At 48.8% G+C, this 25,023-nt stretch overlaps 1 protein-coding gene across 1 annotated transcript; it reads left to right on the forward strand.

Moving 5' to 3' along the window:
* The first annotated feature begins 987 nt into the window (after positions 1 to 987).
* CFAP77 (cilia and flagella associated protein 77) lies at positions 988 to 24,517 on the forward strand. Its single transcript, XM_050320006.1, has 4 exons — positions 988 to 1,203; positions 13,221 to 13,323; positions 14,479 to 14,574; positions 24,317 to 24,517. Exons 1-4 carry the CDS (start codon positions 1,028 to 1,030, stop codon positions 24,383 to 24,385), a joined length of 444 nt encoding a protein of 147 aa, XP_050175963.1. The 5' UTR covers positions 988 to 1,027; the 3' UTR covers positions 24,386 to 24,517.
* The last annotated feature ends 506 nt before the right edge of the window (positions 24,518 to 25,023 follow it).

The following is a 25,023-nucleotide window of genomic DNA, read 5'->3' on the forward strand; positions in this document are numbered from 1 at the left end:
CCCCAGCAGACACTACATGTGGGCATCCCAGCCAATGGAGAGATTAACTAAACAAGAATATTTCAAGTCTGTATATATTGAGTCAGGACCCCTATTTCCAGAAAGACTGGGTTGCTTTATAACTCAACTACAAACTTGTGTGAAATTCAGCATCCTTTAGGCTTCAGCTGCCTTTTGCACTGTGCTTGTGCAGTGAGATTCAAACCCCTGCCAAGGGGAGCCACAGCCACTCCTGGTACTTGTGCCCATGTTCTGTTATGAACTTTTATTTTCAGGGGCTTTATCTTATCAGAAAAGCTCTTCATGCTTCTCTTTTAACTTCACTTTTCTGCAGCATGAAGTGGGGAAGCCTCTGAGAAACTGCTACTCCCTGCCAGGCCTTGACTTTACCTATGGGATGTACATACACAAGAGAGATGGAGGAGTTGCTGAAGGTATGACACTGCCACTAAAACACAGACCTGCAACAAAGTCCTAATGCTAAGCATGGACTTTCCTCCCCTTCCCAGGGCTCCTCAATACTTCTCATCAGGCTGGAGGTGCAAAACTCCAACATTTACCCACTTTCATTAATGCCACACAAACTGCTTGGTGACCAGTACAGTTTCTCTGTCATACTGGAAAATTTTGGAGGCTCACACAGAGCCCAGGCAGAGAGGGGTGGGTCCAATGGGCACCTGGCCACTGTCAGAACTCTGTTAGAGCTCCTACTTTGTGCTCTCAGGGCAATTTCCCTGTGAGATCAGGCCTCCTGAGCAAGGCAGGGTGGAGGGTGAGAAAACCTCCAATTCAGATGGGAGGTGTCCCCACGTGAAATGCAGTGGCACAGGATATGAAGTTCACTGCACGGTGAAGCCGTGACAAAACGCATCCTGGCCACACAGGGCCCTCCTGCACGGTGCACAAACATCAGCCTGCCTTCCCAAACAGGAGCTAACTGAGATGCCTCTCACATTTCCTTCCATCTCCAGCCATAGGCCACTGGGATTCAGTAAAGCCCAGGAGCACAAAGAACATAAAGAAGATCATGCCCCGGGACTTCCTGACCATGAACCGCGGGGCTGTCGACGCCGGCTGTACCACGGCCCGGGAGTTCGGGCTCTACTACAAGTTCATGGACATTCGGTGCAAAGATGAGAACAGATTCCTCACGGGATGGGTTTCCAAAATCCCTGCAGACATGACTTTCGGCAGGCCAGCACGGTAAGGGAGACTCGGGGCCCTTCTCAGAATGAAGTTATCCCTTCCTCCCCTCACATCCACATCTCTCCCATATCCCAGCTAGCACAGTCCCCAAACACAACTTCCTGAAGCTGGATATGCTGGGTCACAGATCACTCTGGGGAGTAATGGATAGGGATAAGAGTTAAAGGAGAATAAGAATTACAGAGGGAGACACAGCTGCTGCTTCCCAGATGAAACATGGTCAGGATGCCCCACAAAGCTTCCCTAAACACTGACAACCACCTGTTATTGGAGATTGCACTGGGAGAGGGGTTGGGCATATCCCCCCCCTTTTCACATGACAACTTCCATGTCTGATTACACCTCTGCCTGATAATCAACTACCTAAATCTACCAGATGTGCCATAACTCTGCCATTAAGGTCTTGGAACCTCTTAAAAACACGTTCAATGCCAACCCTGTAAGTTAAAGGAATATGGAGAGTTGTAAGCCAGAAAAATGGCTTCTCAGGGTCAGAAAATCAGAGCAACAGCATTTCCACCTGTCTGCACTGGTTGAAATGCTCTGGTGGAGTTCTGATCAGTTCAACTGAGCTTGTTAGTTCATCACCCTGCATGGGGCAGAAACTGGTAGCAGAGCAGAACAGAGGCAAAGAAAGTTTTCACTGCTCTCTTCTGCTTCCTTGGGCTCCCTCCTAAGGGCTGGAGGAGAGCTGGTACATGCTGACCGTCCAGCAGCCCCTCCAGAAGGGCATAATCCTGCCCATCCATCCCTCTGTAGTGCAGGAGGATGTTTAAGGCTTCACTCAGGGGCAGCTGGAGAGCACAGCAGGCTGAAAGGGCCAGTGGACTCCAGCACAAACCAGCGCTCAAAGGCTCTGAAAGTCCTGCTTCTGCTGGAGCACAGAGGCTTTTTCTTGCTCTGTGCAGGTCTGGACCAGACATTAGGTTTCATTTTAAGAGCTAGATAATAATCACTACCAGAAAAATAACAGCCACAAATCCTAGAGAAAAGACATGATGAACGGCCCCGTGTATTTTACGTGATAGTAAATGGCCTTTGCATATGCAAATTGAATGGATTTTAAAATGGTATTTAATGACAATTTTCGTAGCAGACATTAACATTAATTGCATCAAAATGAAAATGTAGCATTAGCTTGCTGTTAGCTGCAAATGCCCCAGCCATAAAGCTTTATCTTTATCAGTATCAGCCCTCACCGATGTGACAGGGCTGCTCTGCAAATTGCAGGCAAAAGGGCTTTTATGTTGCAAAAGTATCCCCCAATGCAGACCAAAATCAACATCAATTTTGCTTTATTTCTTCATAAACGGAGGTTAAGTGGCTGCCTGTAAGAAGCCTGGGCATGTTTCAAAAGTTTTAAGGAAAATCTGCAGACCCCACAACAGCAGAAGTAGAGTGAGAAAGGGCTTTTAATTTAAAGTTATTATTGTACAACTTGCCTGCTCCTTAATAGCTACCTTTTATGCAGACTGATTGTATTTATCCCTTTACTTTAAAAGCACGTTAATAGATAAAATCAAATTACTGGGATTACCAAGGAGTTGTTACAGCCATTTCGGTAAAAGTGGGAGTTTAACACACTTTTCCATGACTGGCAAGTTAAAGATACCAGCTTGGGTGAGCACTCCCCAACCTATAACAGCTCCCCAGGTTCAGCAAGACCTGACTTGCTCAAAATGGCTTGGTTGCCAATGGATTTCAGTTGGGTTTGGACTCTGAGCCCTGTAGGACTGTGGTTCTTAGTGCTGCTGACTGGGAAGACATTTCCAGCTGAGGTACGTGCTTGTCTGGGGGCAGAAGAAAAAAACGGTGGCATGTGGTCTCTTTCCATGACTCCAAGCACTCCATGCCTGTTAGAAATAACAGCCTGGATAACCTTCTCAGGTGCAGTGAAGTTTTCCAGCACGAACAGAGCCTGCCTGTCATTCCCCAGCCCTCAGCACAGACAACATGGCCAAGAAGGGCAGAGAGCAAAGGTGCTTTCCCACTGCACTGGAAGCAGCTGGAGACACCCTTCCTGATGCCAGTGGTGCTCTGGGACAGCCCCAGAACACCAGTGCAAAACCTCCCAATCTGCACCCACAGCCCTGTAGCAGCTCCCACACACAGCGGGAATTGCAGCACAGGGCTCAGAACCCAAATAACTCCGCAGCTGCCACAGGAAGGTGTCTGGGCTCAGGGGGGGATGCACAAGGGGCTTCTCAAATCCTGCCAGCTTATCTCCAGCCCTTGCTCAGCCCCAGGCTCAGGCTGGGCTGCTAAAGGCTTCTGTCTCCTAAAGACAGCAAGGTCAGGAGTTCTCCCCAGGCTCACACGCACGAGCTCTCCTGGATCATCCCGAACAGAAAGGAGCACAAATGCTGCCGTTGCTATTAGGGCCTTATTAATCACGGGCTGGCCCTGCTGCTCCCCCCAGCACAGCAGAGCACTCGTGCCTGTGCTCTCCCCTCGTGGTGGACGTGTGCTGCATGGAGCATTTCACCACGCAGCCTCAGACACAGTGGGCTTTCTGAAGCTTTGAGGCCTCTTTCCTTTCTTTTCCTGGGATATTTACCTTCAAAGGTCACCCATACCCCTCTATTAATTCCCTGTGGGCATCTTCCAGGGGAGAGAAGCAGCTCTGCTTTTTGCTGATTCCCCCCTCCCTGTTCTCTCCCTCCCTCTTCCCAGAGTAATGTTTGCTACGAATCGTGTGGCCAGCTTTGTTGTGAGAGTCATAAAAAGGACATTTTTCATCTCTCCTTTTTCCTGCTCTCGCTCCCTTCTCTCTCTCAGTATCAGACAGAGATTTATTCCTTCCCTGATGCCTGTGGCATTCGGAGCTGGGAGGGGTCAGGGGAGGCACTGATGGGACGATAATAGATAATGCAGTGGTTCCCCAGGGTCTTGTCCGGCTCCGGAGCCGATCCATCAGCAGGCAGTGCTCGTGCCAAGGTCAGCGGTAACGAGGATGTGGTGGGGTCCCAGCCTCCCCCAAGGGGCATCCTCCAGTCAGCCTCCCCCAATTCACACTCCAGCTTCTGATCTCTACAAGAGCTGCCTCGTGCAAGCCACAATTTGCAGGAGAGCACATGGCCACTGAGTGCAGGCGCTGGGCTAACAACACACAAGCAGGTCCACAGGTTTGTCTTCCAAGGAAAATGCCCATCATTGGCAACCCCTCCCCTCCAGGAGCTAAACCCCATCCCCATGCTCTGTGCATGACATTACAGAGCTGGAAGATGCGTGCAGATGAGGGTTGCTGTCCTCCTGGCCCTAAATCCTAGGTCCTTTCATTCAAAATAACCCCCCAACCCAGCAGCTACTGGCAGGTTATTCAACCCCCATACTCTGCAATAATGACCTTGTTTTACAAGGGGGAGGATGGAGGGCACTGAGAGGGCTGGGGTTTGATCACACTGGAGACCTAAAGACACAAGAGGGTCTGTGAAGGCTTCCAAGATCTTCACTGGTGTCAATACAGCCTGTTATTCAAGGTGCATTTGGAAACCCTAGTCAATGTCCAGATTCACATTTATCCTCCTGACCACCTTTCCTGATTGAATTTCACTGGGCACTGGAATTAGCCAACATTAAATGATCAGGCTTTGGAACTAGAAGTAATCACAAAGATGTGGATGCTGTCTATAGCCAGATTTTAGACTATATTGATTTGTGCAAGGTCATACAAGGAGTCTGAAGCCAAAACAACACCAGCACACAGTTGGTACCCCGAGCACAAGTTCTCTCCCCAGGAGCAAGCAGAGTGCACCCTCAGCATGAACACACTGCCCAGCACTGCCAGGGCTGCTTTGAGAGAAAAGCTTTCATTCATCTCTTAGTAAGTTCCCTAATTCTGCCCACTGTGTCCCAGAACCTATTCCTGGACACAAGGACTGCACAGACGTGCCACTCTCTGCCATCCTGCACCTGGACCTCCTTCCAACCCTGCATGGCCATAACCCTGCCTCCCACGTGCTGCCATCCACTTGGCAGTTGGCCTGTAGGTTGGGCTGACCTTGGGTGTGCTGGCAGGATTTCCCTGGCACTCTGTCATCCCCATGGCTCCTGCCGGGTCCCCCCCGCTGTCTGCCTTCGCTTCAGTTGTCCCTTTCCCGAATTTTACATCCCATTTTCCTTCTATCTTCCATCTCCTCCCTCCATTCCACCTCCCAGTCTCTTAAAAATGGTCTTAAATCCTTTGGCAGCTGCTTTTCACCACGTTCCTGCAGCAAATTCACCTCTCCAAAGCATTTGGTCATTGCAATCTCTCTTCGAATTGTTACAACTGGCCAAGGGCATCAATTATCTAATACCTCCTCTTTCATTTGTATCATTTGCAATTGTCCTAATCTTTCACCTCCCCCAAAAAGGAAGGTTTCAATGCTCATGGCTCTGCTTAGCAAGTGGTCTTTCCAAAAGGTGCTGAGGTATTTCCAGCATCTCTTGGGCACACACAGAATGCACTGGTAGCTTTATTTTTGAGACACTTAGAGAACATTTCAGATCATTAATATATGGCCCTGGGAAAAAAGCTAATCTAGATATAGACCAGCTGCAGAGGGTGTTCCTGGAAAGAACCCACCAGGAAAAGCTGGACAGGCAAGAAAGTTTAATATCACAGCAAGCCCACATTTGACCCACGAGCACAAGAAGCCAAACAAAGGCCATTAAAATCCTAAGGATTAGGGCAGACAGAAGTTTTAGAAGAAGAAGAAATATCTGAGCACTGACAAAACAAGTTGTAAAAATGTAACACAGTGACTGGAATCACCGTCAGGATGACAGTGCCAGAGAAACGTAACCAAGTTAAAAAACACAGGACTCCCATCAGCTCGGATAATTACACATCCTATCCACTTCCACAGTGAAAGGCACTTTGTGTCTCTGCCACCATTCTCCCATTGCTAAGATAAGAATTTCTATTTCAAGATTAGTTTTCTTCCACTGGAAACGTTCCAGGCTGGGTATGTGCTCTCATCACCACCGCAGAGCTCCCAGCCCCATCCACCTGCATCTTGCTGCCTCGTGCCCCAGTGGCTGCAGCTTCTGGTTGGGCAGAAAAACCTGTTACGCCCTTCAAAAACTCCTGAGTGCTGCATGAAGACGCTGATTCTCCCTCAGTGTAGTTATTTACTGCAGTTATAACAGTTTCTGACTACTTCAGGTTCACGGCTTAAGAGAAAATAAACAGGCGAGTCATGGTTTGGCATAAGGTTTGGGTCCTGCACATCAGCCACAGAGCTGGGAAAAAAAAGATCTAAAGAACAGAGATTTAGATCCCTTATTACCACTTTACCCTGAATAGGAAAGTAATTTACTCTCTCACACAGACTGGCTGTTGTCTGTGGGTTTATCTCCATTGATCACAGCTGGCTGAAAAAAATTCTTCCAAAACTTTTACCACCTGAAACTACTTCTTGCCACAAGTGGATTTTTTCCTTTACCAACTTCTGCTTTTGCTGCCCATGCAATGAAAACCTGGGTCAGGGGGGGATAACCATGGAATCCTTCTTATGAAAGCAAAGCTTTTCAGCCCTCATTGACATCTTCTCCTTTCACACAAAGTCATGTTCCCACCCATCCAGAGAGATTCAAGCATGGGATGGAGGTCAAGGGGAAGACCTTGCTCTTTGATTTATTTTGCTCAGATTTGGAGGGTTTTTTTTCTTGGTTTTTCACTCACTGGGATGTTTTGCATTTGTTGGTGGCTGCAGACTGAGCAGTGTTCACTCTCAGCCACGGATTGAGACCCCAGGCAGAACAGCCCTGTCCCTGAATCCCATCCCACCTGAGTTTCTCAGAGAGGAACAGCAGATTTCCAGTCTGAAGTCAAATATGTTGAAGACAAACCTAAATAATCTTCAACTGAGTCAGCCAAAGGGTATCTCCAACCCCACAAATCAGTGCTAACACACAAATCTCAGCTTGTAAGGCCAGTTATTTAAAGGGTAAGAGCTGGCTTGGTATCTTCACTGCAAGACACACGTTTCCATGTGTGCATTTAGGACTGTTGCAAGTAAACATCTCACTCGGCCTGGGAGGGAACAGTAAAGCAAATTGGTGCTCTTGTATCCATGTGTACTCCTAAGTACAGCTCTGAGCATCTGATAAATCTTTTAAAGTGCATGTTTACAATGGATTTTATTCTTTTTACTGTTCTATACATACGAGCCCTCGGAGCAAAATAACAGATCCTCTGACGCTTAGAAGAAGCCACTGCCTCATTGGCTGCCCACAGTGAAATAATTTATACTGTTATTTCCTCGCCCAAATTACAAGGATTGTAAAGAAGCTTCAGAAATTCAGAGTAATCAGAGCCTTGGCAGCACAGATCCCGCAGCTGCCACACGGGTGGAAGACCCACTGTTGCAGCTGAGAGTTTTGCCAGCCCGAAGACTGCAAAAAAAAATTGGTCCCTGAGTGTTTTCTACCAATTTTTCTCTTGTTATTTTCTTCAGTGGTTAATGGAAAGTGAGGACAAGCGGAGATCATTTGAAAATAATCTTTTGGGCCTCTCCATGGGTTTATTGCCAGGACCTATTTAGAGGACCATAAAGCTGTAAGGGGCCTATAACTTCACTGTGAAGTCCACAAGCTTCTTAGGAAAATGAAGAGCCTTTAGACTCACACCCAGCGTGTTTTGCCTCCTCTCCTCCTCCTCACAAACACACCCACACACGTGCGTGTGGGGACTTCAGAGCCACTTAATTGAATTCACCCCTGTGAAAGCGTTAACAAATTGTAAGTGACCTTTTATACAAATTTCAAAGTCAAGAATTCGCCCCTAACTGCACATCCCTCTCCTGCCATTCACCCTTATGCAAAACCCACAAACAATTAAAAGAAATAATGAAGAGCCCAGCGGCCCTGTTTCCTAATTAGCTGCAGGAGGCAGTGCTGGGGAGAGTGGCTAAGTGCTGCAATTACCGCGGCCCTCCTCGCAGCCCTTGTTAGAGGAGACAGGTCCAGCGGCCAAAGGGGAACAATTAAGGCGAGGCAGAGCCAGGCACTTTGCAGGGGGATGCCGGGACCGTGCCGGCTCTCGCACAAGGGCCAGAGCTGTAATCACACCCCAGCTTCCTGCTGGGCTACACAGAGACAAATTAATGGCAGATAGATTGCTACCTCCAGCCCATCGGTAACGAGGGAGGAAGGGAGACAATATAGCAGGACAGGGGAGCTGTAAGCAGAATCTTCCTGCCTCACTCCTTGTGAGTACCCCAAGGCCCGAGCAGAGTCACAGACCCCCCCCAGCTTGTGCTTTATTTGCTGAAGATAATCTGTGATATCTGAAGATAATCTGTCCAAGAGATGCTAGACACCAAACTGCTTCCCAATAAGACACTACTTAGACTTGATCTTGGAGGTCTTTTCCAACCCTAATGATTCCATAAGAAACGTGGGAACTGCCTCTGCTGGCCTGTCCAGGAGCCACGGGGAGATCTCGACACGGACAGAGCTATCACAGGACAAATCCTCCCCTGCATGAACTACACAAGAAAGGAATAGAAACGTGGTGCCCCTGCAGCTGCCTCTCCTGAGGACTGAAGACCCCAAAGACACATCCTGGCTGTGCAGCAAAAGCACCTCTGCGATGGAGGGACACCAGCAAGGACCAAACCCCCCTAAAACCCCGTTAACCTTTCGAGAAGGGGTTAAAGTTTCGGGATAGGCAGTGGTGCGGCAACTCGGTTTTAACATCGCCACATTTGCAGACAGATTCCATCCTGCCATTTATCTGTCGCATAAAGCACCTTCGCAGGGCCAGATCCTGCTGCCTGGAAAAGCTGCCGCTGAAATCGGAGCGGTGTTTTTTTTTCCGGCACAGCCCAAACAGCTGCGCGGCCGCCGGGGAGCCACTGCCTGCGCACATGTCCTCATGTCCTCTGCTCCCTGCCCCTCTCCCTGCCCCAGCAGCGGGGGAAAGCGCTGCAGGAGCCGCCTGCCCTGGCTGGAGAGCCACCCGGAAAATCCCTGGCCTGGAGTCTGCACTGGAATGTTTACAAGCCCCCTTTACAAGAAGGAAGCAGTCACGAATCAAGTTTTTTTGCACTTTCACAGCACAACTTCGCAATCAAATTGATTGCGCCTTTCAAACTGGTATAAACCTCCTTCCCGAGCAAAGTCCTTTGTATCCGCTTTTGCCAAGTACCTTTTTTTTTTTTATCAGTTGATATATAAACCTTTGAAAACAAGTTTGAGGGGAGACTGACAACCTTGAAACCTCAAGAGCAGCATGGCATTGACGGGTGCTACTCCCTGAGCTGAGCATTATAGATAGATTTTAATTTCATTTTAACAAAATAGCTGTCTCCAGTGGAAGAAGCATCAAGAGCTAAATGAGGACCCGTCTTGAGCTGAATCACGTTGAACAGACCTCGGCACTGTCATTGATTTTCTGGGAAGAAAAAAAACGCCTCTGGCTACTAAACCAAATTAGTAGTCACTGATGACCAATTATTTTGCCCCACTGTGAACGGAGAGGCGTACTAAAATTCCAGTTTGTCAGACCCAAGGCTCTCTTCTCAAACACCTTTCAACAAGCGTGTACCAAAAATCCCTCAGATGGTTCTGACGCCTTCCTGTTTTCGGCAACTTCTCCTTCTCCAAAGTTTTAATGAGCTGCTGCTCCCAGGATGGCCTGCCAGAAAGTGAGCCCTTCCCAGGGTGGCGGAGCACTTTTTGGCGTGGCACCAATCACAGCTGTCAGAATTTATACACACATACACAGAAAAGTGTCAGCCTAATGTTTGCAAATTATAATTACCATTTCTCTTGCATGTCCCTGGTGCCTTCATTTTAGATAAATCCCAGCTCTGAGGTATCAGCTGCAAAGCACTGAAGGCTCCTATTGAATAGAATAGATTTAACTAGTTTGTAGCTCATTTAAGGCCTACACTGGTTTATTTTAATATTGTTAATACTTTATTATACTTTTTAACATTGTTTTCACAGTAAAATAGCCTATTAGGAGGCTGCAGCTTCTTCTTCCAGGAGATTTCTGGCAGACTGGCATTCCACATTGTATAACCAAGTTAGCAGGTGCTTGTCATTTCAGTTGAAAATAGGTCTGTACCCTGACTCTTGAAAGTAAATTAGAGAGATTCTATTAAAGAGACAGCAACTCTTTCAGGGATAATAGTTTTGAAAGTGTGCACAGATAAATTTTAAAATATTTAGGAAATGTCAACATTAGAAGTGGCTCCAACTATTTGACTATAAAAGGAAGCAGCCGAGGATTTTTTTTCTTCTACAATTATAAATAATTTGTTACATCCTATCAGAACTTCTTTGCCTTTCCTTTCTGTGGCAGGGTGCTTGTGCCAAAACAAGGAGATCTGAGTTACTCTGGATGAGATGGATTTTAATCTCCAATAAGCATTTTCAGCGGATGCTTCCCCTGCTCTCCCCACAGCAAAATCCTCCCAGTTCAGGAGTGACGTCTGGGCAGGGTGACAGAAGGAAACGGAGCACACAGGCCGTTCATTCCTGTCCTTAAGTAACACTGAGGCAAGGGGACATTTTCCCAAAGGCCAAATAAGCTGCAGATAAGGACTGTCACCCTGCCAAGTGGCACCAATATCGGGGCCAAACTCCCCGTGCACTCCACGAGATCAGGGTTCGCCCTACAAAGGAAAAGCTGCCTCACTGGAATTCCTCCAGCAAACCTCAGTCAGAGTGTGTTACCTGCCATCCCCTGCTCTTCCCCTCTCTCTCAGTGTTTCTCTCAAAAGGAGGCAGGAAAAGCCAGATGAAGCCTCGTGTCCTGCAGCCCCAGCAGAGCTTACGTGGATAACTGAGCACACGAGTCATTCCCCCCGATTTCAGAGGCAGTCCATGCGTGTATCATTCCAGGCAGGGCTCTATACTTTGCTGGATCAGGACTTAACTGCGATTAATCACACGGCAGGGAAGGATCTCTGAAGAGCATCAACCCAAATGTGTCCTTTCAAGCATTTACTTACAAGCCAGCTGTGGACTAATCAGTCACCAACTGGCTGGTCCACTGGAGATGGTAAAAGTCACCTCCATGGAGATGTGAAAACCCATTCAACTTCCACAACAATCAATAATCAAAGGCTACAAAGGCTCAGTGCTTTCCTGCATCCCTCCCTGCTATTCCTGCACCCCAGGAAGGCTCCTGCCTTGGAGAGCAAAGGGCCAGGAGGAAAGAAGCTCACGTGCAATGCCCACCACGTGTCAGGAATACCAACATTCACACCACACAGTGAGACTGGAGACCCCACACAGAGAATAAGACAACTTGACCACAGGTTCACCACATCTTTTAACCTTTCTAAATGTTTTGCCCAGCTCTGATCGGGGTGAAACACCAAACTGGAAGGGAAGGAGGGGGAAGAGGGGACAAAGGGTAAACATCAGTGTCGCCTTTGGCATGGGGACTCTCCAGATAACTGGAGCAGCAGAGCTGATTTGTAAGCAAAGGCTTGAAAAGCCCTGCAGCATGTGATCTATGAAACAGGAGGTCTGCAGAAGGATGTCTCCTCTGATGTGAATGCCCCCTTGGGATGGATATTGCTGGATTGCACATCTAGTATCATTAGAAAACACGACCATAGATTAGGCTGTTTTGAAGCATGTGGCGTGCAATAATTAAGTAATAAAAGTCACCACAGGGGTGAAGGAACAAGAAACAGAAGAGTTACTATTTGCATACGCGCTGCTGGTGCCCTCTGTGATCATCAAGGATTCTCCAGGCTGCTAAAAGCTGGCGGCTGTCAATTTTGGACCCACTCCTGCCAAGAGCCACAAAGCACCAGCTCACTCTGTGGCGTGTGAGCTCTTGGCAGAAAAAGACCTTCTGGTGGAGCTGGTGGCCCAGAAGTTATCCCAAATCCCCAGTGCCTTGCAGTTGGTCCAGAGAGGCAGCTAAAGCACTGTCCCTGTGACAGGAGTTGCAGCTGAAGGCACTGCAGGCCACGGGTGGGAGCTCCACAGTCATCAGCCACTGCTGAGATCAGAGAATTCCCTCCTCAGCAAGGTGTGCAAGGACAAGGACCAATAAAACTTGAGATCCAGCTCCTCCATCACCTTCAAGTGTTTGCTGCTGGGGGAAGAGAAGAGCAGCAGGACCACAGCAATAACTGATTCGCTGTCCTCGAGGTGGGAGCCCTGCTGCTGCCACTGCCAGCTCTGCCTCCCACGCTGGCTGATGAAGTTAAAGCATCCTCACTTGCAAGGAGCAAAGCTCAACAATTTCAGGCTGCAGCTCTGCCACAAGCTGGTCAGGTTAATGCCAGCTCAGAGCAGCTGAATGGGATGCTGGCCAACAAGCCACTGCCTTTTTTTCCTGCTTTTCTAGAAACACTGTCATCTGCAGCTCCTGTCCACTGCTGTCTCCCCCTTGCTCCTTGCACACTCCCTGGAACCCTGTTTCAGGGGCAAATACATCTGGTCTGTGCAGCTCAGGAACTAGACCAGGGCTCAGCATTTCAGCTCTCCTTTCTGCTGCAGACACCTGACCATCTGCATTGGGTCCATTTTTATCCCTATTCAGATTGCTTAGGCCAGCACTTACTCCTCTCACCCAATCCATCATCGCATCTGTTTGCAGCCTTTGGTGCAAACATTTGAGAGATTTTAATAGCAAAAGCAGTGTCATTTTAGCAAAACACACTTTGCACCCAGTGGTTCTTCCACTGGAGGGGATCCAGCCAGAGCTGCTCCTCCGAGCTCCAGGGTGGCAATGCCAAAGCTCAGCCCAGGGTTGAGCTGAAGTCTGTGGTGCTCCATGGTCCTTCCAGCACACCAGGGTCTGGACAGAGCTGCTGTAAAAGGTTGTGCAAAGATAGAAATCGTGCCCAGGTGTGTGCAGGTTGTGGTGTATTAACAGCAAATGAATGTGGGTTTGAGGTTTCTTGAGGAAGAAAAAGCCTTTCCCAGTGCAAGGCTTTATTCCTGTTCTCAGCAGTCACACATTCCAGGAGCAGAGATGTGAACCAGAATGGGGAGGTAAAGAGAGGCATTACCCCTGGAGATTATATTGTTGTCCTTTCAATGTTTTCCAGGCCTTCCACTCCCATTTATGACATCATCCAACACAGATACAAGGAGATGTGGATGGAGCGCCAGAGAGCCCGGACAAAACTCCAGATAATCGAAAAGAAAAAGGTGATAATACTCCAGCAATGCTTCCCCTTGCTGTGCTCTGCACTGCTACTGGGCAGAACCCCCCCTGCCCTGCCCCTCCATGGATGGGGAGGGCTCTCAGCTGGGAAAATATCCTCCCTGCCTACTAAAAGGCTGATGAAGCCTAACAAAGGTGAGCATCCCTGTGCCAGCAGCCCCTTGGGCTGTCCTTTGGGCAGCATCAGCTCTGCTCAGGTTACCTGGGACAGTGGCCACAACAAGGGGACAGCCAGCAGATGATGGAAGGACCAGCCCTGCCCCTGGCATGGTGTGGTTGATGGCAGCACCCACAGCAGCTGTGGGAGTTGTAATACTGGGTTGTTAAACACACCAACATTGTAATATCATTTAAAAGCAGCCAATGACTGTTTTATTAGTTAATGGCTCAGAGAAGAGTCAAGCTAATATGGTAATGACCAATTTCAATGGGCTTACTGCCATCACAAACTATGCTTTATAGTTGAAGTGCAGGAAAACAGTGTCCTTAATTAGCAGCTCCTTTATGAATACACCAGCCTGGGATGTTGGAAAGTGCATCCCTCCTTTATCTATTAGTGACTGATTGTTTTTACTCACTAAGTTCTCTCCATCAAGTTCCCAAAGCCTGCAGCCACCAATTACTGAGCTAAGCAACACAAACCTGCATCCTGGACCACAGAACAGACTGATTTCCCAGGGTTTCATGCAGTGGCCAAAACATTCACCAGGTACCTGCACTGGCTTGTGCTGGGACTATCGAGCACCGTGAGCTGCAATTAATCAGAGAGCAGCACACACGAGGCCAGCCAGCAAACCCCACCGTGGTGGGGGTGGTGGAAGTGACTTTCCCAGCTGGTGGTGAGCCATTGCTGCAGCTCAGGGCACAGGGCTTCCTGCAGGAAGTGGTCATCTCCCTGGGATGCTGCATAAAGCAGACCCTGAGAGCTGACAGCTGCTCGTGTTTTCCCCATCACTATGTTTTAACTACCACTATCAGCTGCACAGGCACGAAAACCCACCCAGATCAGGCACTCGTGGTCACCAGGCCGAAATGACTTTTAGCCTTGCCCACCCCAGTGTCCCTGCACTGGGTGACACCAGGCTGCTGTTGTGGCTGTGCAGCTGTTTGAGCTCGTTGTTGTTTCCCTTTGGTTTCAGCTGGACCAGGTGCGTGGCAATCGCACCACGTACCTGCGCACGCACAAACCCCCGCCCAAGGAGGAGTCCTTCTGGCACCCAGCCCGCTTTGAGAAGGTATGGAACACTGGGACACCCCACCACGACCCACCCCCTGCCTAAAGGCGACTTTTCTGGGCTCTACAAGCACTTGAGTGAGCTCAGGGATACCTTCCAAGCCACATGTCCCAGTACCATCCTTAGGACACCACGAGGCTCTTAGCTCAGAGCTCCCCGACACCCAGACCTTAAAATGGTCCCAGATGTGTTCAAACATCAGACCCCCTTTTGGACTTCAGGTGGGATTTTTTTTGCCAGCCATAAGCCCTGGAAGAGAGGCAGCAGTTGTCCAGATAACTTATCTTCTAACTTGTGTGCACTGTCACACATAATGAGATGAGAAGCATCTTTTTACGTATCACTGTTAGAACAGGGGTGGCCTTTGTTCTCTGCTGGTGTTCCCACAACAGCCCTACACAAGCAGGACAGTCACACCTGCATTTTGCTACCCTGCCGTTTCATCAGCTCTCACCACAACTAATTCAAACCACACCAGATGTTCCAAGAGGCTTTCCCACCCAAGAATGAGAGCTTTCTAGAAAACCTGCACTCTTGATACCTCTCTAAACTGCCTGATTGACAATATTTATCTTGAGACTAAGCAAAAGGGTCTGGCCAGGTTGTAGATGTGCATGACACTTCCTTTAATTGATCCAAATAAGAGCCAAGGTGAAGATTTCTTGTTCCAGCACTGGGATCTAAACATCTCCCTGAATTCATCTGTGCAACCTGCTGTGCTCTGGGGTGCTTGTTTGAGTCCTGTTACCTTCATTTGTGGTGTAAATCACAGGCAAACTTCAAGTGAAGAGCTAAGGGGCATTTTAGGAAGGAAGGGGAAAGAACTGGGCAAGTGGAATAGAAAGGAGACACCAGAAAATGAAAACACTGAAACCCTGCAGGGAGTTTGCATGGCCAAAATCATACCTGGCACTGATAGATACAACTGCAAAGAACTTCTGAGCTCTCCACCCCAGCCCTTGTTCTGATGGGGTAATTTTTTTTTTTGCCACGCTGCCGATTTTTAAACCGCGCTTTAAAACGACCGAGAAGCCTTGTGACTTCCTGAAGCTGATTTACTTGTACAAGTTGGGGAGTTTTGCCCAAGAAATGTGTTTTGCACCACCTTGATATATTCCTCTTCTGTCCTGTCTCAGACTGTCCGATTAGCATATGTCAGTAATCATTTATCCCCACTGCCTGTCAGCTCAGAGCTGCTGCTGCGGCGAGTGTCAGGGAGAGAACATGACCGATCGCTGTTAAACAGATTGTGGAAGTCACACGAGATACTGGGGCAAGCCTCCTCTTTAGAGCTCCTCTCACCCCAGACCTTTCCATCACTGTTCATTTTTCAGCCTGTGTTCTGCTTCGTGCTTTGCCTTTTGTTTCATCCCTGGCTGTGGTTGGGTGGGTTCCTCCCCCCAGCCACAGCTCTCAAACCTCGGGGTCTTTTCTTCTTGCTGCCTTTCTCCTTCCTCTCCTCTTCCCTGCCTTCACAGGAGCAGCATCCAGGAGGAGGGACAGCTCATTTTGGACAGCCTCTGCAGGTTTTCTGTACTCCTCCTTTCTCATTACATTAACCTGGAAGGTTTGCCTTTCCCCAGCTGCAGATCTAACAGGCACAGCCCACGTCAGAACTTGGATTGGGGAATTTTGTTACTCACTTGACTTTCAGTGCGTGGTTTCCTCCATGGAAAAACAACTTCATTCATCCATAAATGCTTCCCCATATAAAAGCAGCAACAACCCAGAGAAAGTTGATTCTCAAAGACACTTGATGGCCTCCAAACAGGTATTTAACTACCACTGTAGAGGTGGGTTCTACAAAGGTGGTAGAATGTTCTTCAAAGCAGACTGTCCTAACCCTTTAACCAAACCCAGGAACTCCAGGAGTCAAAGTCAGTCCCTTCTTTACAAAGGTGTCAATAGACCAAAACTGTCTTAAATCCATGTAACACCCTCATCCTACTGTACAAAAAGAGTATGAAAAGCAACCACATAAATATCACTTTACAGAAAGCTTGTTAGGAAACTCCATCTGCATATTATTTCCTGCCAGCCTTCAGTGACATTGTCCTGCTCTGGCCAGTACAGAAAACTGTCATGACCAGGGAAATACTCCAAACCCTGGACAAAAACATTCAGAGACTCCATTGCCCTGAGCACTGCCCCACTTGGAACTTTATTTCCATGTGACCTGAGGCTGGTGTGAGGTGCAGGAGTGCGATGTTCTCAAGCCACTTGTCCTTCTTGTCACAGTCACCCCATCCTCTGGTGTCATGCCTTTAAGTCTGGCCTGCTCTGGGCCTGAGGGAGCAATGCAAAGCAGCTGGGGTGGTTTATAACCCAAAACAGGCAGTAGGAGGAAGGTGAGACTTTGTTCCTTTGGACCCAGAAAAATCAACAAGGAAGATTTTTCTACTCCCATCCTGACCCTTTACAAAGAGCTGCAGGAACTGGACATGGATGTCACTACTGGTTCTTAAACTGGACTTTCCACTCAGTCCAAGACTCTTTCTTGGCACCTTGCTAGAGCTTGCCCAGGAAGTGGAAGAGAGCGAAACAAAGGAGCTTTTCCCTCCCCTCTAATTGCCTCTGCTTGCTCCCTGCATTGCCAGAGCTGCATGGCATTACATAGCCATTCAGTCAGTAAAGTACAGACAAATTGACTATATTTTCATTTGGATTTAGGTTTCAGCCCCACTGCTTTAGAATAATGGCCCACACTGTTAAGCTAACCGGGTGGTTCACAGGCTCTCCCACACTGGGTGATCACTCCCGTTCCGCTCTGGAGGAACAACCTGTGGTCTCCTGGGCCCCCCAGCTCACCAAGACAGACAAGTCACAGTCATCTCCTGATGGGCAGTTCATTAGGGAAAGTATTGTAGTGGGGTATTTGTTTTTTTTTTCATATTGTTTTAACAAAACCAACCAAATTAACTCCTTACTACCCTCAGCAAGATGCTTCTACTGCCCTCCTCTTCCTCAGTCACCTCCCAAAGCAAAGAGCCTCTGCCTTGCTCTGCCTGCAGTGACATGATTCCTGGGCTCAGGTTTTGCCAGCATGGGCAGGGACACCTTCCACTAGCCCAGGTTGTTCAGAGCCCCTTCCAAATTTGAACCCGTTTCCGCTTGTCCTGTCACTACATGTCCTGTAAACAGTCTTGCCCCATCTTTCCTGTAGCTTCCCTTACTGGTACTAGAAGGCTGCAATCAGGTCACCCCCAAGCTGAACAATCCCAGTTCTCTCAGCCTTAAATACTCCTGTTCCTCACATTTATGGGATGTGTCCCATCCCTGTGTCACTCCTCACTTGCTGGCTCAGGCAGAACAGCATCCTTGGTGTCAACCGCACTCTGGAAAGGATGTTGCTACCAAAATGCAGCATCCTCACAGCCACGGCTGTACCAGCCTGGGGTGAGGCTCCAGCCACCTCCATCTGCACATCTGATAGTCAGTGCCTGTACTGGGTCTGGCTGAGCTGGAATTCATTTCCCCAGAGCGGCTTCGCTGGGAAGGGGAGGGATCGAGGGGCTGGGTGGGCACTCGGTGTCCAGCCGAGGTCAACCCACTACACTACCCAAAGCAGTAAGGCAGTGCTGGCCACTCTGGATAGATTTCCAGGGCTCTGTCAAGCGAATCCAGAAGGATTCAGGTACCAACACCTCCCACAGCAGCGCTGCAGGACAGAACCCACCCGCGTGTCAAACACCTCCGTGCACCGATTCACCGACACGCCGGGGCTTCTCCTTTGCTCATTAGGGAACTGCAGCTCGCACAGACGCTGAGGGGGCTCATTTCCTTGACCAAACAGGGGGGGAGGGAAGGAAACGCAGCAACTTTGGCCACCACTTTTGTCACCAGCGCTGCCTTCCCGAGCAGATGAAACGCGCGGCGCTGGGTGTGCGCTATGAATAAGCGATAAGCCATTGACGAGCAAGTGTTCGGGTACCTTGGCAAAAGACTTAATTTGCAACCTGGCACAAAATCAAAGGCTCTGTCAGCGGCTGAGCGGCTCTCCCGCGTCTGCCTCGCGTTACCTGGGAAAGCTCTGTCAGGTAAATTTCCACTGAAAGTAATTAGAGGAATCCCCACCGTACAAACTTTGCGACAAAAAAAAATAAAAATAAAAATTCTGGGCTCTGGAATTTGATTCTCACCAGGGATCCGATATCTGCTCGCAGCCTGATCCTCCCTCAGAATTAACAGCGGAGGTTGAACACGTACGCACAAAAGTGTTCCGCATTTTTTTTTAATGCCTTCCCTCTATTTTCGTCTATAGAGCTGAACTGACAAGCACAGCTCATGTAATCTTGCAACTGTTGTCAGCAAAGCCATGGATTCTGCTTAGATAACCCGGGCTTGATGCACACAGCACGGGGTGGGCTGGCTGTTCAGGTACAGTGTTGGTCCTCCTGGCTTTGAGGGCAGAAAAAAACTTTATGGACTTTTGAGTATTGTTGTAACTTGTCTCCTGGGGCTGAAGTAGTGCTTAAAAAAATAAAGCAACAATTTCCTTCCACCGTAGCAGCAGATCAGACCTCCCTTCAGCTGGGATTTTGGCTGACCAAGAAAAAAAAAAAAATTAAAATCAGTGTCACCTGGTGGCTGTTCAGTGGCCCAGGTGACATGAGTTGGCGGGTCCCAGCCCTGCAGTGACAACGCAAAGCAGCATTGCTGGCTTGCAGCAGGCACAATGCAGAAAGAGCACAACACCCTTCAGGGTTCCAAATGGGCAGCAGAGACTCAGGCCTGACTGTGACCCCTGCACATCTCCTCTGGGACCAGAGCAGAGGTGTCACCTCCCACACCACAGCCATTCCATGACCAACTGCAGGCCCTGGGCCCCTCTCACCATCATGACATTTCCTTGTACATTCTGGAGGTTTTCTTCGTTTGCCTGATAGCTGAAGCTTCCAGCAATACAATTGCTCAAATCACAGCAAAGCATCTTCATGGTCCAGCCTTCCCCAGTATCCTTTGTGTCCTGGACACTCAACCTCTCCATTCCACCCTAGTGCTGCCCTCTGCTATAGAACAGTTTGGGGTTTGAAGGGACCTTTAAAGGACATCTGGTGCAACCCCCCTGCAGGGTCATCTTCAATAGATCATGTTTCTCAGAGCCTCATCCAACCTGACCTTGAATGTTTCCAGGGATAGAGCATCCCCCACCTCTCTGGGCGACCTGTGCCAATATTTCAACACATTGTGAAAAAAAACCCAAATTTCTTACATCTTACCTAAATCAACCCTCTCTTAGTTAAAACCATCACCTGCCTTGCTCAGCCCTTCCTTGTGGCTCCCTGACAGTGACCCATTATCCCTCTGCTCTGCCATTTTCATCTCCTGATTGACACAACCAAACACCACCCTCCTTGTGCAGCCTTACAGCCTGCACCCTCTCCAGGGCAGGCTCCACCTACATCCAAGCCCCAAGCATGCAAAGGCAGCACAAGGAACTCTTGGCATCCAATGCCCATTGCTGTAATGCAGATATTCCCCTGTGAAGGGAGAGATTTTTGGGTGCTCACAGCTTCGTGGCTTGTAGCAAAGTAAAACCACACACACAGTGTTGGGTTACAGGTGAGCACCAACCATTGCTTTCAGTGCTACCTGCTTCCTACACAAACAGAAGCACTTCTTAAATGGATTTGGGATTTCATTCATGGACCTGTTCTGACTTCTGCAGAGATGCTATTTATCAACAGACAACTTTAAGTAAAACTCTTGCCTGGCATGAAAAGGGTCAGGATTCAGATCTCAAGCACACGAGGTCAGTGTGAGAGCTGCCAGCTCTGGTCTGACCCCAGAACACCAGGGGCACACACCAGGTTACAGCTCCAGTAGGTTAATTCTCCTTTCCTCATACTATTGCCCAGACCAACTGACCAGTGAACTCCAGCAAATATCTGTGGACATTATTTTCAGGAAGAGAAAAAAAAAAATCCCAAATCTCCATGGGACATTAAAATACAGCAGCCAAAAATCGCTGAGCACTGTTTGAAACCTTCCTGGCTTTGAAGCAAATGAGGATCATTTAGCCCAGGCTCCCTTGTCCTGCATTCCCCTCTGTTCTTAGAAAGGTGGGGAGAGGAAAAAATCAACCCCATTCATTAGGCCAGTTAAGCGTGCCAGTGGCAGGAAAAGCCACAGCATTTGTAACCCTAATAATCCGACACTCACCTCTGAGCACAGCTCATCTTGGACAGAATAACGTCTGTTTTAAAAGTACCTGCCTCTCTCTAACTTGTCATGGCATTTGTTGACAACCCTATTGAAAGGCGCTCTCGATGCGGCTGTGAAGGATCTTTCAGCACCTCTTTCTCTTTCCTAGACAGTTTTTGAAAGGGAGGGGAGGAAAAGAAAAAAGCCATCAATACAGGGGGAAAAAGGCATCAGCAGCCAACATCGGCTGATGAAGCGCCTCACCTGGGCCCCCAGCACACCGCCTCCAATTAAATCAAAATGGTTTGTTTTTAATGGTCTTTTACACTGACAAGTGGGCTATCATTCCAGGCCTAGAGAGCTGTCAGGGAGCCGAGGCAAATCCTCCGTTGATAATGCCCAATGCTTCCAATTAGGAGCCGAGGCCGCTCCTGGCGCACTAACGATTCCCCAGCCTCCCCCAAGGCCCCTTCGGCGTTGGCTGTTTCGTCTTCCCTCTTCCTCCGCCGCAAATTACTGACACAAAACGGAGGCGCCCCGGTGCCTCCTCACCACGCCGGGCCCCGGCCCTGTTGGATTTAATGAGGCGATGGAAGTTTTCGCGGATCTTTCGCTAAATTCTTTTCTTGTTTGACAGCTGCTTGAGTGTTGACCTTATAAAAGATTTAGTGTTTCTCATTATTTTCTGTCAAGCTTTACAAGTGATAGCTTCACGGGAAAATCATTTGCATCCCGATGCGCGCGTGGTTTTTTTTTTTTTGTTTTTGTTTTTTTTTTTGGTCTGCGCGGTGGGCACGCCCCGAACACCCTACCCCCTCTCTGCATTGTTTGTTTTACTCCTTCCCCACCCCTCCCTGAAAAAAACAAACAAACAAAAAATCTACAGATTTGTGTTGTTTTAGGGGGGGAAAAAACAAACCAAACAACAACCAAACCCACAAACAGGATAAGACTTAAAAGGCCCAGGATTTGTTACACTCCTGTAAATGAGGGAGGTTTGGAGGGAAAAAAAAAAAAAAAAAAAAGAATAGGGATTGGTTTCCTGTAAAGGAGAGCTCGGGAAAGTGTTTTGTCACCCGCTAAAAGGATTCGATCAAATGGATGATGGAAAAACCAGGCTGAGCGTCGGTGCAGCTTTGGTGTTCAAGTGAAAAATCGTGCGAGGCTGGGGGAGCTGCCTGTGAGCAGGTGGGCAGAGCCAGGCAGGTGCTGGGAGAGGAGCAGGTGAAGCTGCATCTCCCTGCAGCCCAGCATGGATCCCTCCAGGGCAGGACCACAGCCTGGTGCTGCTTCTAACTTGGCTTCAGCCCCTGTCATGGGTTCTTTCTCAACTCCTCCTGTGAGTCATCACAGTCCATTAAATCCTATTGACTAAAACTCCTCCTGCATCAGCTGAGCTTACTGAGCACCCAGGGGTGCTCACAGTGCCCAGCGCCTACAGCACCCACCTCAACGTGGACAAGCCCAACACCCACAGCACCCTCAAAACCCTGGTCAGTCTCTGGGGTTCGCTGCCATCAGGGGAGCTCTGCCTTCCCACTGCACCAGCTCAGCCTGTCTGCATCTCACATGCCATTTCTGAGCCCTCCATTAACATACCTGCTTTAATTTCTCCTCCATAACTGAGAAACCCAAATTAAAATACCCCTCCCAAATACGTATTTAAGTTTTAGGAGTGGTATTTTTTATTGCACCTCTAATTCTTTGAAGCAAACGCGGATATGACATCCCAGCTCCAGGAGTCCTGCAGGTTTTCATTTGTCAATAACAAATGCAACGAGCAGCAGCAAAAACATTGCTCCTCATCAGCAGCTAAAGGCCATTGCAGCTCCATCATCTGCGAGGAAAACCACTCAGTTTTTGCCTACAAACTGCATTCCTGTCCTGCTACAGCCAATGCTCCAAATCCATGACTCAGACAAAATCTTGACATAACAACCCATTACCACAGCAGAGCAACGGCAAGAATCATCAGCTGTCTCCAGAGGAAGTACCTTTGGGTTCATCATTTAAAATATGAATTAGAAGAATCAGAGATGAGGATTCATCACTGGCATTGACTTCTCAAGACTGGTCTCTGTCATAATAAGACCTTTGACCCAAGGACACCCTTTATCTGGGCTCTAATTCCTGGCCCTCATTATGAGAGGGTTTCTCATTTTTTAAAATAGCACTTGTCCCTGTCCTACACCTGGTGCTTCCCACTCACTCATGCTGAGGGCAGGAGCTGGAATCCCTCACAACTTCGTCAAGGTTCTGCTAATTTTAATCATTGCCAGTTGTGGCTCAGTGGGACAATTCTCACCCCGTAGCTTTGTACCAAGTTTGGAGTCAAGAAACTGCTTTTTCCTTTCCTGGGGCTTCAACCCAGTCCCAGGCCAAAATTTCCCTCTTCCCAGTTCCCAGCACTGGTGGGTAAGGGAGCACGACAGGAAGGCAGGAGGCACATCCAAGAGAAGCAGCTCAGCTGTCCTTACCTGCAAACACTGGGTTTTTCCAACAATCCCAGCTCTGAGGGGAAAATGTGTGCATCTTTAATGGGAGGTTGGAGCTGGAACAGCCAGGGATTGTCCCTGCCAGCTCCCTGGGGACACCCACCTACTTTAACAGCCCTTGGTTCTGCCTCCCCCACATCTCCCTCCCAGAGAGGGGTTATGTGACTGCTGCTACTTGTGAGAAAGCAAAAACATCCAGAAACAGCTGTCTGAAGTTCGGCACTCAAATGCATATTTAAGTACCTGAACGCCTCCCTCCAGAGAGGGGGAATAGCTAAATACGCTTTGTTTGTCTTGATTAATGAGATCACTCGCCAGCTTTTCAGGGCAAAGACTGCTCTGTATTTTTACATATGCAAAACCTGACACGCAGCCAGGCTGAGCAGGGTGGGGGAAGCAGGAGGCAGCTCAGCACACCCACCCGAGGCAGGTTTATGTGGCACAGGGGATGGGGCTGGGGCAGGGAAAGCCCGTGGGTCCCCCCACGGCAAACCCACTCCGTGCAGGAAGACACTCAGATCTCAGGAACTGCACCTCCTGGGCAGGTTTGCTGCACACAGCTGTGTGTGAGCCCCGCTGCTCACACCAAACAGCCCTGGGACAGTTCTCCCCCAAATTACTTCCCCTTTGTTTATTGTCATGGGCATTTTTTCACCCTCTCCCCACCTCGAAGGTGATTCCTGGGGAGTTGCTGCTTCTGTGTTTGTCAGCCAGATCCTGATCCCAGTGGGGTCTTCCCTGGGAGCTCTGAGCCTACCCTGGCCCCCTCAGTGAAGGACACAAGTCCTGTGTTGTCGAAAATGAGTCATATTTATTTCAGGGCCCACCTTAGGGCATTGCCCGCCTTTGAAAGTGTCAGACAACAAACACACCATAGTAAGACTACAGGGTTTTGTTACTAGAGCAGGATAAGACCCTCCTGAAATCAATCAGAAAACTACTCCTCGTTTTAAACAGGTAAAGTGTTTTTAACTTGAGCTGGAGCTGAGTTTTCCAATCATGCAAAACCCCTCGTGCAATCCGCAGCCTCTTCCCTGTCTGTGCTACAACCTATTTTCTGTGGCTGACTGTAACCAATCCTCTCTCTGCTCCTTCCCTCATAGGTTGAGCCTCATCTCAGTACTTTTCCAGACCCTGAAACTCGTGAAAAGGCACTCAGTGCCTCCCACTGAGAAGTGCCTGCCAGAGGTGCTGCCCTTCCCCAGAACACCCACCCATCGAGGACCGTGCTGGGCACTGCCCTGTGACCCCACACAGACTTTCTCTCAGGTTTTACCGAGTGATGCTAATGCAGATACAGCCAAATAAAGCACAAATATAAGAGGAATGTTTCTGTCTCAGCCTGTTTGTTGCTTCATGTCAAGGGCACAGCACCTTAGTCTGAACACCAAGACTGTCATCGTGCCCAAGGTATCAGCACACCCCAGGAACAGGGCAGTGTTCAACCAGCACAGCCCCACAGGGAAAGCAGGAGTCTCCTTCTCTGTTGGTTCTGAACAATTAAATTAAATGCAGTCGACATCAAATCTAGAATATCTCATACTCCAGTCCTTCTTGTTTCTTTGCCAAATCACTGCCTGATGCAGCAGAGCCCTTGCCTGTGTGAAGGAATCCAAACACCTGCTTTAACCACTGTGCCAAACTGAGGCCTCACCACAGAGAGAAGCCTCCACTTGCAGATGACTCCAGCCAGCTCCACACACACCCTCCAAGAGCTGCTGGTGCCTCATGTCCCCTGGGGCTGAGCCTCTTACTGAACAAACTCAAACTCCAACAACAATTTGACATCACAGCACCCAAACCCCAGCTT

This window comes from Myiozetetes cayanensis, unplaced genomic scaffold (genome assembly GCF_022539395.1).
Source record: "Myiozetetes cayanensis isolate MyiCay16 unplaced genomic scaffold, myiCay2020 scf23, whole genome shotgun sequence".
Classification (NCBI taxonomy): Eukaryota; Metazoa; Chordata; class Aves; order Passeriformes; family Tyrannidae; genus Myiozetetes; species Myiozetetes cayanensis.